Genomic DNA, 14,389 nt, shown 5'->3' with positions numbered 1-14,389 from the left:
GCGACACGGAGACGGGGGAGAACTCGAGGAACGCAGAGACGGGCAGAATTTGAGGGGGGAGCGCAGGGTCGGGCGGGGCACAGCGATGGGGCGCGGCGCTGACGCTGGCGGGGCGGGGCGGGCGGCAGGAAGAGGAAGCGCTGCTCTTCGCCGTGCTGAAGCGGAGAGCCGAGCCGAGCCGAGCCGAGCCGAGCCGAGCCGAGCCGAGCCGAGCCGAGCCGAGCCGAGCCGAGCCGAGCCGAGCCGAGCCGAGCCGAGCCGAGCCGAGATGTCGCTGCGGGGCTGGGCGCTGGCCGTGCTGGCGGCGCTGACCCCGGCGGAGCGCAGCCGGTCCTACGCCGTGCTGCAGAAACAGAACCTGGGTAAGGAGCGGGGGGCTGGGAGGGGACGGCTTCGCTTTGTGCCGTGCGGCGGGGACTTGACCTGCCGGGCTCCTCCCTCGCAGTGCTGCTGGGCAGCATCCTCAGCGCCCTGCTGCTCACCATCGTCCTCGTGGCCGTCTGCGTCTACAAACCCGTCCGCCGGCGGTAGCGGCCGCGTCCCGCTGCTCGAGGACATCGCCGTCACCCGCACGGACACCCGGAGCCGCCCCGCGTGGGTTCCGCTCGGCATCACCGCGTCCGCTGTGCAGTGATGGCGGCCCCAGCGCCGAGCAGCGGAGCCACGGGGAGCAGCCGTGGACGAGGACCCCGTCCCAGCCCCAACACCTCCAGCTCTGGCAGCTCCGCGTTGGCGCTACAGCCGGATCCACGCCGCGCAGCTTTTGGTAACAAACTCAAGGTTTTACACTGAAGTCACACGTGCGTACGGATGCTGCTATTTTGTTTTGTTTTGTTTTGCACTGCTGGGAGTAGCAACTGGATTTTTGCTTATTAAGTATTACTTTGGTATTTAACATAGGGGTCAGGGGTAGTAATTTATTTTAGGTTTTTAAAACTGTACCTTCAGAGTAAAGGTGGTGGTCAGCTCTGCAGGCCTCGCACTGCAGCCGGCTGGTCCTGCTCTGTTAGGGGCAGGGAGAGATCCTGGAGCTGGGGGCTCCCTTTGCTGCTGGTCTGTACATCAGTAAATGAGCCTGGCCTGGAACAGACCTCGTTTCTAATCTCAGTGAAGCACAAATGAGGGAGCAAGCTAACGGCAGGATGTTTCTTTCCGATCTTCTTGGTTGCAGAGCTCTGGCTCGCTGATTTTTGCATCCTTTGTTCCATGTACCACTGTGCCCATAGCTGTGTGCTTGTTTGTGGGTGCAGCTCTGAGCTGAGCTCCCTGCAGCAGCGTTGTTTGCATTCATTCTTCACCCCCTGCTCTGTCTCTCTGTACAAATAAAAGAGAAGTAAACACTGCAGGACTCCTTTATTTATTCATGGACGTTCAGCTGTAGCTGTGTGAAAGGCCAAGCAGTCCCACGTCCCAGCTGCGAGCTTACTGCCTGCAGGACAAGGGAAGAGAATGGGCAAAAGGATTTCCAAATGAAGCACATTGTGAGTTACCATGGACCATAACCCAGCTCCAGAACAACAGCCCAAGAGCCCCTGCTTTGTCTCACTTCCAAACAGCACAGAAATAGGGCCACAGCTTACAGACCTTAAGGTGCTGGCGTGTAGAAGTTCCCCCTAGGTTCAGAACACAGATGCAGCTCTTTGTGACTGATGTTCTGCTTTCCCACATAATCCCAAAGTCTGTTCATGGAACAGAAATTGACAGGCTTTATTTTTGGACAGCAGTGTTAATATGAACATACAGCGCAACTCGCTCCTGCTCTTTTCCATCTGTTACTCACAAGAAGGTGCATACAGAACTGACCAAGGGCACTGAAGCCTCAACACCAGCCTGCCTTTAATTTGCTGAAGACAGTTCACTGAGCCCCATTTTATTTTTTCCTTCTCACCTCTGAGATGCTCACTAGCAAAAAGCAAAGTCAGATAGCACTCTTACAAAGGTAACAGCACTCTTTATTTCCGCTGGAGGAAAGAAAACAACAAACAAAACCAACACAACTTTATCTTTTAACCCATAATGTTGTCAAGAGCTGAATGCAAGGCTTATTCCCTTTTCTGTAACCCAGAAAGTCACAGTAATCCTCTTTTCAAAGAAAGATGCAGTTCCAACACAGCCCCTCTGCCCCCATGCAAAGAGTTGCATTCCCCATTCCTGCAGCCACAGGAAGCTAGGGAGGGTTACAAGCTGCAAGGTTAAGCATGATACAATAGACGCTGAATTTTAATTGCCCAAAGAAATATGGATTATTGGTTTAAAAATGAAGTTCTAAGCTACCAACCATCTCTCTGGTTGTGTCATAATGACTTTAAAGGAGTTAATGGTTGCACAGAGCTGCCCTGGTTTGCTCGAGGAGAAGAGCAGGGGTAGGCAGCAAGATGACAGCATACGTACCATAGGTTCTCACAGCACTGTGAGCAGGGACTGAGCAATATTGCTGATGTTTGACTGCTGTAAGGCCTTCCTGTGGGCGCACATCGTTGTGTACGTGTGGAGTGCACTTGAGAGTCACAGTGTGAGTACTGTAAACACTGGCAGAAGTGCAAGTAGAATAGCTACAACTCTATTGTAGGAGGAAAGACCTGAGGAAAGCTGTTAAAACCTATTTCTGAATTGTAACGATACCATTTCAAGGAGTGCAGTCATCGTGGCTTGGTTTAAAAATCAATAAAAAGATTCAGATAAAAAAAGTACGTATTCACATGAAGGATAAGCCTTTGAATTTTAAAAAGCAACACACGTTTTCCCTTTCAGATGACAGAATTAAAACTGATCTTCCAATAAGTATACATTAAAATCTCAACTGACTTTTCTCCTGTTTGAATTCAGCAGCACCCACACGCACGCACACACACAGTGATCTCAAGAAGCACCTGTATCTATCACTTATTTCCTTGCTGCCCCTCTGACTATGGGAACGAGCTGGTGTTGAATCACTGCAGAAAGTGCTACTTTAGGAGAATGGTCCCACTTGAGGAGCTAAAATTGTACTGGCTGCTTGGTTTGTCTGATTTCAGAAAGCACTAGTTTAATCTCATGCTTGGATTAGCTGTTCAAGTATAAAATTATCCCTTGTAAGCAGGAGCATATGATAAAAGTCTCAGTGACTGGAGAAGAAATAATCATGTATAAACAAAACTAACAGAGCATCTGTCAGCATGAAAACTACTGTACGTATGTGAATGCATAGAGATACCTTCCAGGCAAGAACTGGAAGAAACAGAGACAATGGCTTTGAATTATTCTGAAGTGACTACGCAGATGAGTATTTCTTTGGTAAGTAATGAAGAAGTTTCCCTTCTGAACTCCTCATAAATCAGGTTTTTAAACTTCAACGCAACCCTAACACCTGGTGCTAAGCAAGCCTTCCACCTGCTCTTCAATAAACATGTTTAGGTAGAAGAATGTCACAGCTAAGGCTGCACAGCTAGGCAGTTAAACACAGAATGCCCAGTTACTGAATCTCCCTCAAAAATAATAAAACAATTTAAAAAACATCAGCTGTTGTAGCTGATATTACAGTGACAATGAAGAAGGCAGGTGAAATGTTCACTTAAGCAATCCAGGAGTGGTCTTCAGCCTGAGAGCTCTGAAAGCCTCCAGCTTCGCACGGATTTGGTCATCCTTATTTCAAGAGTTATTTTTCCACAAGAGAAAGCTGTAGAACTTGCTGCAGCTCTGCATCTTCCTCCTCACGGCGTTGCCTCTCTCGCTCCTCCTGCTCTCGGACAGACAGCTCCATGGCAAGCTGCAAGTCCTTCTCAAAACTGGAAGGCTCGCTAGGGCTGCTGCACTGTGAGTTACCTGTGCTCGTTAGATAGCTCTCCTGCAGTGCCCTGGAGAAAGCAGAAAGACAGAACTTTGAGAAGGAGGAGAGATGGAGCTTATTTCATGTTTCCTGCAAGGATCCACCCTAGCAACTTGTGTTCAGTCTGCAAGCCTGAATCACAATCTTACAGGGCAGAAAGCAGCTCTCAGTGTAAGATATCAAAATCTAACAGCCATACTTAAGACTTCTTATTCTAGGGATCCTCAGGAATATACCAATCCAGAGGGGCCAAACTCATAGCTCTAATAGCAGAACAGAAAGGCTGTGTGTAATAGGAGGAAAAAAAAAAAAATAATCAGGAGAAAAACTGACATGTGCAGGTCAGTTCTGGAGCTGAACTAAAGGGACATACTACACAGACTAGTGAGGCCCAGCCTGGAGCTCTGGCTTGTTGAAAAAATAAATAAATACAAGGAAAGTTTGAAGCAGCACAGCAAGACAGACCTTGAATTCCGTGCGTCTGCCACCTGTCTTCAGAAAAAAAATCTTCATGCTACTGTTGGACATTCTTTGGTCTATTACACATGACTTGACAGAAAATTAGTTACCTCTGATACTGTATATTGAAGTCCTGTGAATATGCAACTGCTCCATTGGAATGCGCCCCCACTTCCTAGGAATTGGAGAAAGAATTTCATAGATTGGCAGTGCAACTCACTCTTATTTCTTCTTGAAAAGAAATTACTCTATTTTTCTCCTCTGAGGTTCTTGGAAAATCCATCCTACGTGGCACTTTATACATAATGGCTTAATTTAGAGACAGCTATTGCTGCACATTTGCTGTCAAAGCTGACAGATCTGCACTGAGCAGATTACAGCACACTTACTTTATTTCCACTGGATTCCAACAGACTCTGCTGAATAGCAAACTGCATAATCTCGTTATCTTCATCGTGCACATGGATGTTCCTACCATCATCTTGGACGTGGTAAGATTTGGGGATCTCAAACACTGACTGGTCAACCTCAAAATTAGCACCTATAGAAGCAAAATACAGTTCCAAACATGGCATAGTATATTTTTGCAAGTTGTTAATAGAAAAAAATCCAATGGATGTTCATACATGATTAACTCCAAAAATGCAGATAAGCCACCTGCCTACATGTGGCCAGAGGCTCTGGCAAACAAGCGTGGCAGTAAGATGCAGTACAGTCTTAGGTAAGGTAGCTGAACCTTGACAAAATCACAGTGGAAGAAAAAGAATGGAAGAGATAAATACTCCAGTACCTCTGACTCCTCTTTTGGTTATTTGCAATGGATGTAAAAGCTCTTCTACTCACTCCACAAACAGAAACAACGAGATGCCATCATTGCATTCTTCACTCCTCACCTGAATCCCCCTGCACACCTCCACCCGTTTGTGATGTTCTCTCAGCTGTCCTGCAGCTGTTGACATTTTCAAATGTAATTCGAGCATTCAGCACATGAAATAAGGGAATTTCTATTAAAAAAAACAACAAAATCTGTATCAGAAAGAGAAGTCTGTCATTCGTTTTCACATTATCTCATATAATCCAAAAGCAGGATGTCACAACAACTAAGTGAACCGCAACTCAGATCACCAAGAACTTGCCCTTAGTCTTTGTCATTCTGCCTCTACATTCCATGAAGTTATTTAAAAAAAAAAAAAAAATAATTGCCAAATCAAAATCCTTTCAACCCCAAGGAAAGGGCTAGGAACAGCTCATTCTTATTAAGTTATTAAGTTACACCATCTTTAAAATCGTGCTTCTATACTGGTCATTGAGAATTTGGATCCCATGTTCCCAGACATAAATAGCATACAGCTTGGTTCTCATGTAGCAAGATGACTGGTAGAACTAAAATGGTTTTTGTAAATATATGTTGCAAAAAAACTACAAAGAATGCAAAAAAAAAAAAAAATACAGAGAATAGAACAAAGATGCTAGAATAGAGATTGTTAAACGTTACCAATTTTGACAGGAAATCCTGGTGGAAATTCCAGAGTGATGAAATCCCTCAGCCTGGCAAAATGAGCACTAGTTCTGGCCATCAGATCAATGATTGGAGTTACTTGCTCCACAAGGGACAAGGGAAACTCTTCACTCATCCACAAGGTCGCTTTAAATCTGAAAGGATAAGTTGTATAAAAGCATCTTAAGTATACAGTTCTGGAAACTGAAAAAGCAAAATAAAAAACACTTCCACCTGCTTCATACAAAGAGCAATAGCTTTGAGAAACCAAACCACACTCTCGGTCAGGCTAGAGACAAACCATAGGAGTTTCCTGACACCTTGCAATAGGGGAGGGTCAGGTATTTGAAAAGTTACAGCACTAGAACTAAGAATTAGCCCACAGCTGATTACTTCAAGATGCCTCTTTTAATTAACATTGCAAGGAGAGTGAAACTGTACCGGATGTTTGTAAAATAGTTTCTAGAGATCAGAGGACTGACAAGAGGCAAATAGGTGTAAGTTTTATTTCTCACTTCTGCGTTCGAACGGTGACTTCTTTGGGTCTTCCTATATCTCTGCCTTTCAAATCAAATTCTGGATCAAAGTATTCCTCTGGAGTAATAGCAGTGGGATTGTTACTTGTGGCATACTCTGTTGTCTTCACTGCACTCTACAGAGCAAGAGAGAAAAAGATCAAAGTACAAAACAAGCAGTACATGCCACTTATGAAGGAGCTCATCTCTTTTAGCAGCTAGAAAATCTGTATCTGCTATGTTTAAATGTGTCCAGATTGAAGGTGGTTTCTAAAGCCATACTGGGACCACTAACAACCCATTTCAGGGAAAAAAAACAAAAACACAGGACACAACGTTGATACAGAGTTACTAAGTGTTTCTGATACCACCTTACCACCATCTCCCAGCTGAGGATCTTGCTGGTCTGTGAGCACAGCTCCCAGATTACCCGTAGGCTAGCACTCAGAACACCCTGCTCAGGTTTACCATTGCTGCTCACATCCCAGCTCTCGTTTTGCTATAGGATTCTACATCTTTTTCACGGGAGCATTCAAAAAGGAAGTATATAGTACTAATGCAGGAACATTTGAGGGTTTAGAACAAATAAAGGTCTCCCCAGGGAAAATTCAAACCTCGTTATCTGAGCTGCTGCAGAGCTAAGGAAATAGGAAGAGATTCTGCATGCATACAGCTATCAAAACAGACCTCTGTGCCACAGGGTCCTGCTGTGAGGTCAGACACTCACCTGAGCACCGTACTCATGCTCCACTGTACCCAGAAACGATTCCAAGGGGCTCCTGTCAGCTTCAGACAACATGAAAAACAACTTAGCAGCAGAACTTTGTACACAGCAAGCTAACAAGCAAGGCTTCTGACCCAGAGTCCAGTAAGCCAGTCACAGTAAAGAGGAAGCCCAAGTTCCCTGTAAGCTTCAACAGGCAAGGCCAGGACCAAAAGGTGACAGTAAGATGGATACAGGATCCAGAATAGAGGCAAGGATTTCCAGATGTCTCTATCATCAGATCACTATTATTCACAGTGCCTCCCCTGGTGACCCCAGAGCAAGGCAAGGTATCCATATGAGGCCACCAGCTACCCATCTTTTACTCCAGTTTAAACATTAGAAAGACTCATGGGACCAGAAGTCAACAGAAAGCCTAAAAAAACAAAGTCCAGACCAGTCTTTAAGCTGGCCAAAACAAAGTAAAGGCACGAATGCATTAAAAAGAAGGTATTGGAGAGCCAAAAGGCTGTATTTAATTTTAGTGATCCTATAAGAAAACTACCTTTATATCTTTTCTTTTCCTCTTCTGTTAAGTGTTCCGTTCTGATTTTTGTGACTATATTTACATTGTTTGCCATGTACACCTTTAGAAGAAGAGCAGAAGGACAAGAATCACCACAGGTTACAAAACTAACATTGCCTCTAAAAGAACCATAAATACAAGCCTAAGATAGAATAAAGCAACATGGACCTGCTTTTCACTGACAAAAGATCTTAATCCTTAACATATCAGCAATCAACTGGAAACGCTGCACTTGATTTTCTATTCCCTTTGGTATGATGAAAACCCCACGTACCATTTTCTTGACAGCTGAAGCTGTACAGCCACCTGCTGGGCAAGCAGATAAAATAGAAACACTACAAATCAACCAAGGTGGTACTTGAACTGGTGCTACCAGTTTCTTGCTGCCATCAGTTGTATCTCCTTGCAATACTGTTACTAGAGAGTGCCCACCCTTCCTCCTCTTTTAACAGTGAAGGAATGACAACACAAGAATGAATTCAATTCTTTTCCTTGGAAGGCAGTTCTAACAATTCCACTGAATCTTTTTCCCTTCTTCTCTTGAAATGCTTTGATCCTCCTCCTCCCCCAGAGCTCCTGGGCATGTGCCACAGCACCACCCACTCCTCACATAAGTTCAGCACCCTTGAAGATCCTCACTACCACCCTGTTCTGTAACACAATAAAGCCCGACAGCTAGCTTAGAACCTAAAATATTCAAGAAATGAAGGCAAAACAGCAACATTTCAGTGAGCTGTGAGACCCCTTAGCTGTACAGAACAGGCTTTACCTTTGCTTCATAACCATTCACACCTTCTGCTTTTTCAGTCCTCCAAACCCAGAATCCAGATGTGGTTCTGCCAAAAAGTGAACACAAGTATCTAAACTGTTGCACTCCTACACAACACATGGTCCATTTCTTCCCCAAATTGCTTTGAACAAATGATATTTGATAAATTATTTGTTTATTAACCTCAGACAAAAGCACAGGTCAACGTGTCCTCGTGCACACGCACCATGACAGTGCTAAGAAAGTCATGCTGCTCCCATTTTCAGCTCATGGAAGAAGTCCATGTTTAGCCACAGATTTTAGATTCAGATGTGGACACTTGAGCCACAGAGGAGGAAGGCAATCTGCAATAAGCTATTCAGTCTAACATCCAGCTCTCAACGCCGAGTTTGATTTCAAAAGTAATCTGACACTGCAGTTTGGGAACTAGTGTTAGTATTTCTGTCTAGGAAGTCTTTGTCTCTGGATGTGTAGATGCTGTAGTAAATAAGGCTCACTGAACACCACATGGACTAATCCTGGGAAGCTCCGAGGAAGTGCTAGGTATACAAGATAAAGAAACTGCATATATATACATCTCACTTGGAAGGTATGACCATCAATACACTTGCAGTGTTGATTTATAAGAGAAACTTCGTACCTTACCTTTCAAAAGCAATATTTTTTGTATCAAGGCACGTGTTGATAATTGGAGATGTAAGGCGTCTTTCCACTTCTCTTCTTTTTGGTGTCATAGATCCCAGCGTCAAACGTTCCATGTGTTGGGAAATCTCAAAACGTTCCGTGGTAACAAATTTATCATCGTGGTTAATCTCAATTAGTTCTGCCCAACCTTCAGCATCTGTTGGAACAGCACCTCATTCGAAAAGGCAAACAACATACCAGTAGTGCTCCAGAATGTAAAACCGAACAGACGCTGCACATCAAATCAGGGTGGAAGCTAGTTTGTTGTATTTCACACTCGGAGTTGGAACTACATTTAAAATTGCATTTTATTTGGAGGCAAGAGAATCAAAGGGGGAAAGCATGTAAGAATTTGATGTAGAATTTTTGCCCTATGATCAAATGTTGACCTCAGATTAACGCAAAACAAAGAAATCAAGCCACTGTGTTAAAGTACAAAACACCATCTTCAAGACATTTATGGAAACGTGCACAAAACTTGCTTAAAATTCAGTACTCAGCCTCAGCAGATCTTTTGAGCAAAAATAGGGTTTCTCATTGTGGTTTATCCAGCATTTGGCAATCAACACTGCAGACGTGGTAAGAAAATGCATACCTTCTCCCTTGAAGATCAGGCTGCGCCTTCCCCTCTCCCAGCTCATGTTTTCAAATCCCAGCAATGTGATATCAACTCTCAATTTGGCACCACTTTTCCAGATGCGACAGACATCACTTGGACAAACTCTAGAAACTAGTGGAACTACAAAAGCAAGCAACACATAAATAGAAAATATTCAAGAAACTAAGCACATGGGAAAACTGAATTCAAGTAAAAGTGCTATTTGTAATACATGAATTACTCAGTACTGTGATCATTATCCACAGGAAACAAGACAACAGCCCTCTTTAGCTTTCAGAGCAACCAGCTAAGGGGCAAAACCCATTATTTTGATTTAAAGATTAATGTGAAAAGGAATGAGACGTTAGTTCAGACTAAGACGTGAAATGGGCTAAAACCAATCTCAGACTGATAGATAGCTGTTTGGAAAATGAAGTCAGCCAGAAGTCCAAGCATTCATTCCTTTAAAAGCAAAGCAGATACTTCCAAGAAGTCTGTGCGGTCACCAACAACCAAAGGTAGGCAGGCAAGCCTCTGGGAAAAGTCTTCAGTGACCAACAATGGTTAAAGTCTCAGTTAAAAACAAACAAACAAAAAAAACAAACAACCCCACAAACAGAATGGAAACAAAGAACAATTGTGATACAGAAATACAAAGGGTTATTCTGAGAGGTGGTGGTAAGTATTCTGGGGAGCAGGGAACAACAATGCCAATAAGTCTCTCCCTTTGCATAGCTTTTGTGACATTGGTGAGAGTGAGTCCTTTTGTCTACTGCTTAGAAGAAGTACCAACAATCAGGATTCTTACCCCAGCTAGTGAACTCCCATTTCATTTCCACATAAAAGTCAGGAGTCTGGGGAAGAAAAAGACCCTATGAATACTTCACAGAACAGTATTGATTTAACATTCAGCTCAGCATTTTCCATTAACATTTTAGATAAAGGAAAACTCAAAAACAAACAGAGCCTCAGGTCTAACAAGCATATAATACTTCAGTCTGCTGCTACTTTATAATGAGCTATTCTTCTTTATGTTATTACAGAAGCAGCAACTCTTTAACAGCCACCTTTGAACACTGAAGTTCACGACTACAGATTTCAAAATAAGGTCAGGGAAAAAGTCTCCACCTCCCACAGGCCTCTGCAATACGTGAACTGAAAGGAAAGAATTAAGTTGCCCAAATTCCAATTAACTGAACTCCGATCTGTCTTATTTCAGTTTACTCAACCGAACAACTGCAATCAGACTTACAGTCTGGAGTCAACTAAATAAGCACCTCGTTAATCTTCTGGAGTAACTCAGGGACTCCTCCAAGCGTCCTGGAGGTCTGCTGATAGTCTCGGTGCTGCAGAATCATATGGACCATCTCTGGATCTCCTGTGCTGATAGCCTCATGTAAAACTGAAAGAAATCCAAGCACGAGATGGTTTCAGTTTGCTTTCTGAGCAAAATGCACAATGCAGAATCAGTCAAAGTACAACACCTGCAGCTGAGAAGTACTAACACACCATTTCTGTTTTAAAAGTTGTCTTTACCTGTCCATCCCTGTGCATTCTCTTTAGTTACATCTGCCTTGTGCTGAAGAAGGACTTTGGCAGATTCTATGTAACCCAAGGAAACAGCAAGATGCAGCAAGGTCCGGCCCCGGGGATCACGTTGATCAACATCCTGTTGAGTATCCAAGAGATAAGTAATGCTGACGTTGCTCTAGCAAATGCAGTTAACCACAATGCACTGAAAAGAGTTCACATACAGCTTGTTGGAAATAACCTAGGAGTCAAGGTTCCCTACATATGCCCACACAGCTCACGCTATGTAGTCACTCTGTTTGCAAACACTGCTGTGCTGCCCTTCTGCCCTCAGCACACTGCAATCTCACTTCCCAATGAAATAAAAAGAGAAGCAGGGCCTACAAAGTGGTATCATTGTAAAACACAACTGAGCTCCCAGTGATGCTTCTCATTTCTCTTCCTGTAATTATTTCCCCTTCTGAAGCAGTCCCTTTTAGGAAAAGACAGTTCTGTGCTCACTGAAACACACACAGTTAACAGCTCAAGAGAGATCACTGGAGGATTCAACATATAGCGTAACAGGAAGGGGAAAAGAGGGGAAAAGAAACAAAAACAACTCAACAGGTGATTCAACACCAATCTTGTGTAGCACTTTTTGAGAGCATAGAAGCAAATGGTAAGTTACAAGGCATCCATTTTACTGACACACAGAGCACAATGAAGAGTGAATGCATTTCGTACAAGTCACTAAAAATAAAAAACTACACAAGCATAAATATCCAAAACATGCAAGCACAACATACTCATACCTTACATATCTTTCACTATTAGCTTAGAGATTTGAAACAGAAGAGCATCTATAACTAAAGGAAAAGGGGAAAGTCAATAGCAGAACAGGAAAGTTATTATGCAAGTTAACGCGGTTATCTGACAGCATCAAGTTTGAAAGATCACACACAATGGGGGAAGCTTCATTTTAAAGCATTCTTTTCTCATTTCTGTTCTGGAATACCAATGCATCTGCTTCCCCACTTCCTACAACTCCAGTGCTAATTACATTGATGTGGGAAGGACCTCTGCTAACCAGTAAGCCACTATTCCACCCCTCCTTGCCATACCCAGTGCAGCTGGCAAAGTGCCTTTCGATTCCTTCACGCACCCCTCTGCCAGCGAGAAGCTTATCCCAAGGAAGCAGGAGGAAACAGATCTTTGGAATACTTTAGAAAGGAAAAAATAATATTTAAAAGGAGATCAAGTAAGAGATGGACATGTCCCATCTCAACACGCTGCTCATTGCCTCACAATGAGGAGTACTTGAGACAGAGGAGCACCCACAGGTGTGGATGCTCACTTAGCCCCAGTCTCACAAAGACAAGCAGCACAAGGATCCTTATCTGATTACAAGTGTCCACATATCAAAATGTTAGTGCAATAGAAATAAACTGAAGCAGTGTGCCAGCAAGATTAAAGACTCTGTTAAGGATTAAGGTTAAGTGAACTAGATGAAAACTAGCTGCATTCCAAAGATTCTCCTTCAAAAATCAGGAGAGGTGCATGCTCTCAGCAAGCATTAGTAAGTCGTGGAGCACTGTTAGAACTGCAGATGGCAATCACCAGTCAGGAATGGCACAGCCCAACTTGGGATTGTGTCCTTGTGGTGCCAGGCAGAATGCAATGAGTGTGTTCTGCTCCCAAATGATTCCCCCCTACCCCAGTATGCACCTGAGCCTTTGCACAGTGCCTCAGCACAAAGGATACTTCAGCCTGAGCTCTGCTGCAGCATTTCAGACTGTTATTCCCTTACGTCATTACTATTTCTCCCTCAGCCATCCCAAAGAGGGAACAGCTTTGTATTTTTCTACTCTACAGCATAAAACAATGAGTCTTTTTTTTTTTTTTTTTTTAAACTGAGATGCTGAGAACACTCCAGCCAGTATAAAACTGCTGCCTCTAAGCACTGCTGGTCCTCAGCAAGCCACAGCCTGCCCTCATCTCCAGCAGCAGCAGCCCTGCTGCACTCTGATTTTCCATTAAGCTAAGCTGTGCTTGCTGCTTATTTACACAGAAAAACAATGAAAGTCCATCACATCCCTATACCTTCTTACCTCACTCCCAAACCCACAACTAGATGCAGAAGAAGAACAGTCCCACCAGCCTGGCACAGACCCAGGGCACAGCCAAGGCTCTCTCTGTCCAGGAGGGCAGCAGTTACCTGTTCTTGCAGCTTTTCATCCAGCTGCCGATACTCATTGTTCCACACCAGGACGTGCAGGGGGAACGCACTGCTGGCCCTGCCGGGGGAACTCATCATGCCACACACCTGCAGGAGCGGGGGAAGCGGGCAGCCTGCCCTCACTGCCCCCCGCTTTGTTTAGTGGTGCCTCATGCAAAATCCCACACCCTGGGGGGCTGCTCCTACTGGTCCCCTCAGGCCTCTGTCCCAGGGCCTCCCCGTCAGGACTCTTCCCCAAACCACCATCCCTAGGGCCTCCCTCAAGTCCCTGCTCTTGGGGTCCCCTTTAAGCTCCAGTTTCTGCCCCTCAGCCCTCATCCCTGCGGCCACATCCCTCCCCTCTCCCAGGCCCCCACTCCTGTGACTCTCCTTGAGCCCCTCACTCCTGTCCCCTTCCCCTCAGACCCCTGCTCCTGGAGTCCCCCTCAGACCCCTATCTTGGGATCCCTCTTAAACCTCAGATTCTGCCTTCTCCTCCCCCTTTCTTTTCCCTTCCTTCCCCAGACCCTCAGCCCTGAGGCTCTGCTCCTGCCCACCCCCCGATCCCATTCCTGGGGTCCCCCCTCAGTCCCTCACTCCTTCTTCCCACCCCTATCCCCCAGACTCCTCTTCCAGAGCCCTGCTCCTTCCCCTTGCATCCCAAGGCCCCACCTCAAACCCCAGCTCCCGCCCAGGCCGTCTCCTCACCCCCGTCCCTTCGCCCCTTCCTTTCCCTCCAGGGCAGCGGTAAGGACGACCCACGGCACGGCAGGTGCGGAGAAAAGGCCGCCGGGCCCTGTCCTGCCCTCAGCCTGCTGCCACCGGCGGGCCCCGGGCAAGCGGAAGTCGCCGTTCCCTACTCTTCCCCCCCCCACTAACATACGGGGCGTCCCGCCCGCCGGCTCCACCATCGCTCTCCGCTCTGGGGGGGGCGCCGCTGCAGCGTAATACGGGACGAGGCTCCCGGTGCGCACCGCCTCCCCCGCCTCTGGGCAGCGTTGGTTTCGCCCGCCCGCCCTGCCACGGAAGTAGGAAAAGCGCGCAGCCA

General features: G+C 45.4%; 2 protein-coding genes across 3 annotated transcripts; one reads left to right on the top strand and one right to left on the bottom strand.

Annotated features, from left to right (window-relative positions):
• Positions 1 to 111: 111 nt before the first annotated feature.
• On the top strand, positions 112 to 1,343 carry C17H12orf76 (chromosome 17 C12orf76 homolog). Its single transcript, XM_085238840.1, has 2 exons — positions 112 to 362; positions 446 to 1,343. Exons 1-2 carry the CDS (start codon positions 269 to 271, stop codon positions 529 to 531), a joined length of 180 nt encoding a protein of 59 aa, XP_085094966.1. The 5' UTR covers positions 112 to 268; the 3' UTR covers positions 532 to 1,343.
• Positions 1,344 to 1,931: 588 nt separating this feature from the next.
• ANKRD13A (ankyrin repeat domain 13A) lies at positions 1,932 to 14,194 on the bottom strand. 2 transcript variants are annotated; one of them, XM_010720362.3, is made up of 16 exons: positions 14,050 to 14,194; positions 13,342 to 13,484; positions 11,154 to 11,286; positions 10,895 to 11,019; positions 10,426 to 10,471; positions 9,615 to 9,758; positions 8,981 to 9,176; positions 8,336 to 8,402; positions 7,546 to 7,627; positions 7,005 to 7,063; positions 6,278 to 6,414; positions 5,760 to 5,917; positions 5,158 to 5,268; positions 4,654 to 4,805; positions 4,375 to 4,439; positions 1,932 to 3,833 (listed from the first exon to the last, which is right to left on the bottom strand). In XM_010720362.3, the coding sequence occupies exons 2-16, from the start codon at positions 13,438 to 13,440 to the stop codon at positions 3,635 to 3,637; spliced, it is 1,773 nt and encodes a 590-aa protein (XP_010718664.1). In that variant the 5' UTR covers positions 13,441 to 13,484; positions 14,050 to 14,194; the 3' UTR covers positions 1,932 to 3,634. The 2 variants fall into 2 exon arrangements, with proteins under 2 accessions (XP_010718664.1, XP_010718665.1); XM_010720363.4 differs by having other exon boundaries at positions 13,342 to 13,449; positions 14,050 to 14,187.
• Positions 14,195 to 14,389: the final 195 nt, after the last annotated feature.

The sequence above is a fragment of the Meleagris gallopavo genome, chromosome 17 (genome assembly GCF_905368555.1).
Source record: "Meleagris gallopavo chromosome 17, MGAL_WU_HG_1.1, whole genome shotgun sequence".
Classification (NCBI taxonomy): Eukaryota; Metazoa; Chordata; class Aves; order Galliformes; family Phasianidae; genus Meleagris; species Meleagris gallopavo.
The sequence above is the reverse complement of the archived record's forward strand: the minus strand, read 5'-3'. Positions and strand labels throughout refer to the sequence as shown.

Excerpts from the sequence above, each read along its gene's own strand:
- ANKRD13A (XM_010720362.3), bottom strand. The coding sequence starts at position 13,440 with ATGATGAGTTCCCCCGGCAGGGCCAGCAGTGCGTTCCCCCTGCACGTC. Across the intron at positions 9,177-9,614 it reads CCTGATCTTCAAGGGAGAAG|ATGCTGAAGGTTGGGCAGAA; the intron begins GTATGCATTTTC and ends CTGTTCCAACAG. Across the intron at positions 5,269-5,759 it reads AGGATTTCCTGTCAAAATTG|AAATTCCCTTATTTCATGTG; the intron begins GTAACGTTTAAC and ends TTTTTTTAATAG.
- C17H12orf76 (XM_085238840.1), top strand. The coding sequence starts at position 269 with ATGTCGCTGCGGGGCTGGGCGCTGGCCGTGCTGGCGGCGCTGACCCCG. Across the intron at positions 363-445 it reads GCTGCAGAAACAGAACCTGG|TGCTGCTGGGCAGCATCCTC; the intron begins GTAAGGAGCGGG and ends CCTCCCTCGCAG.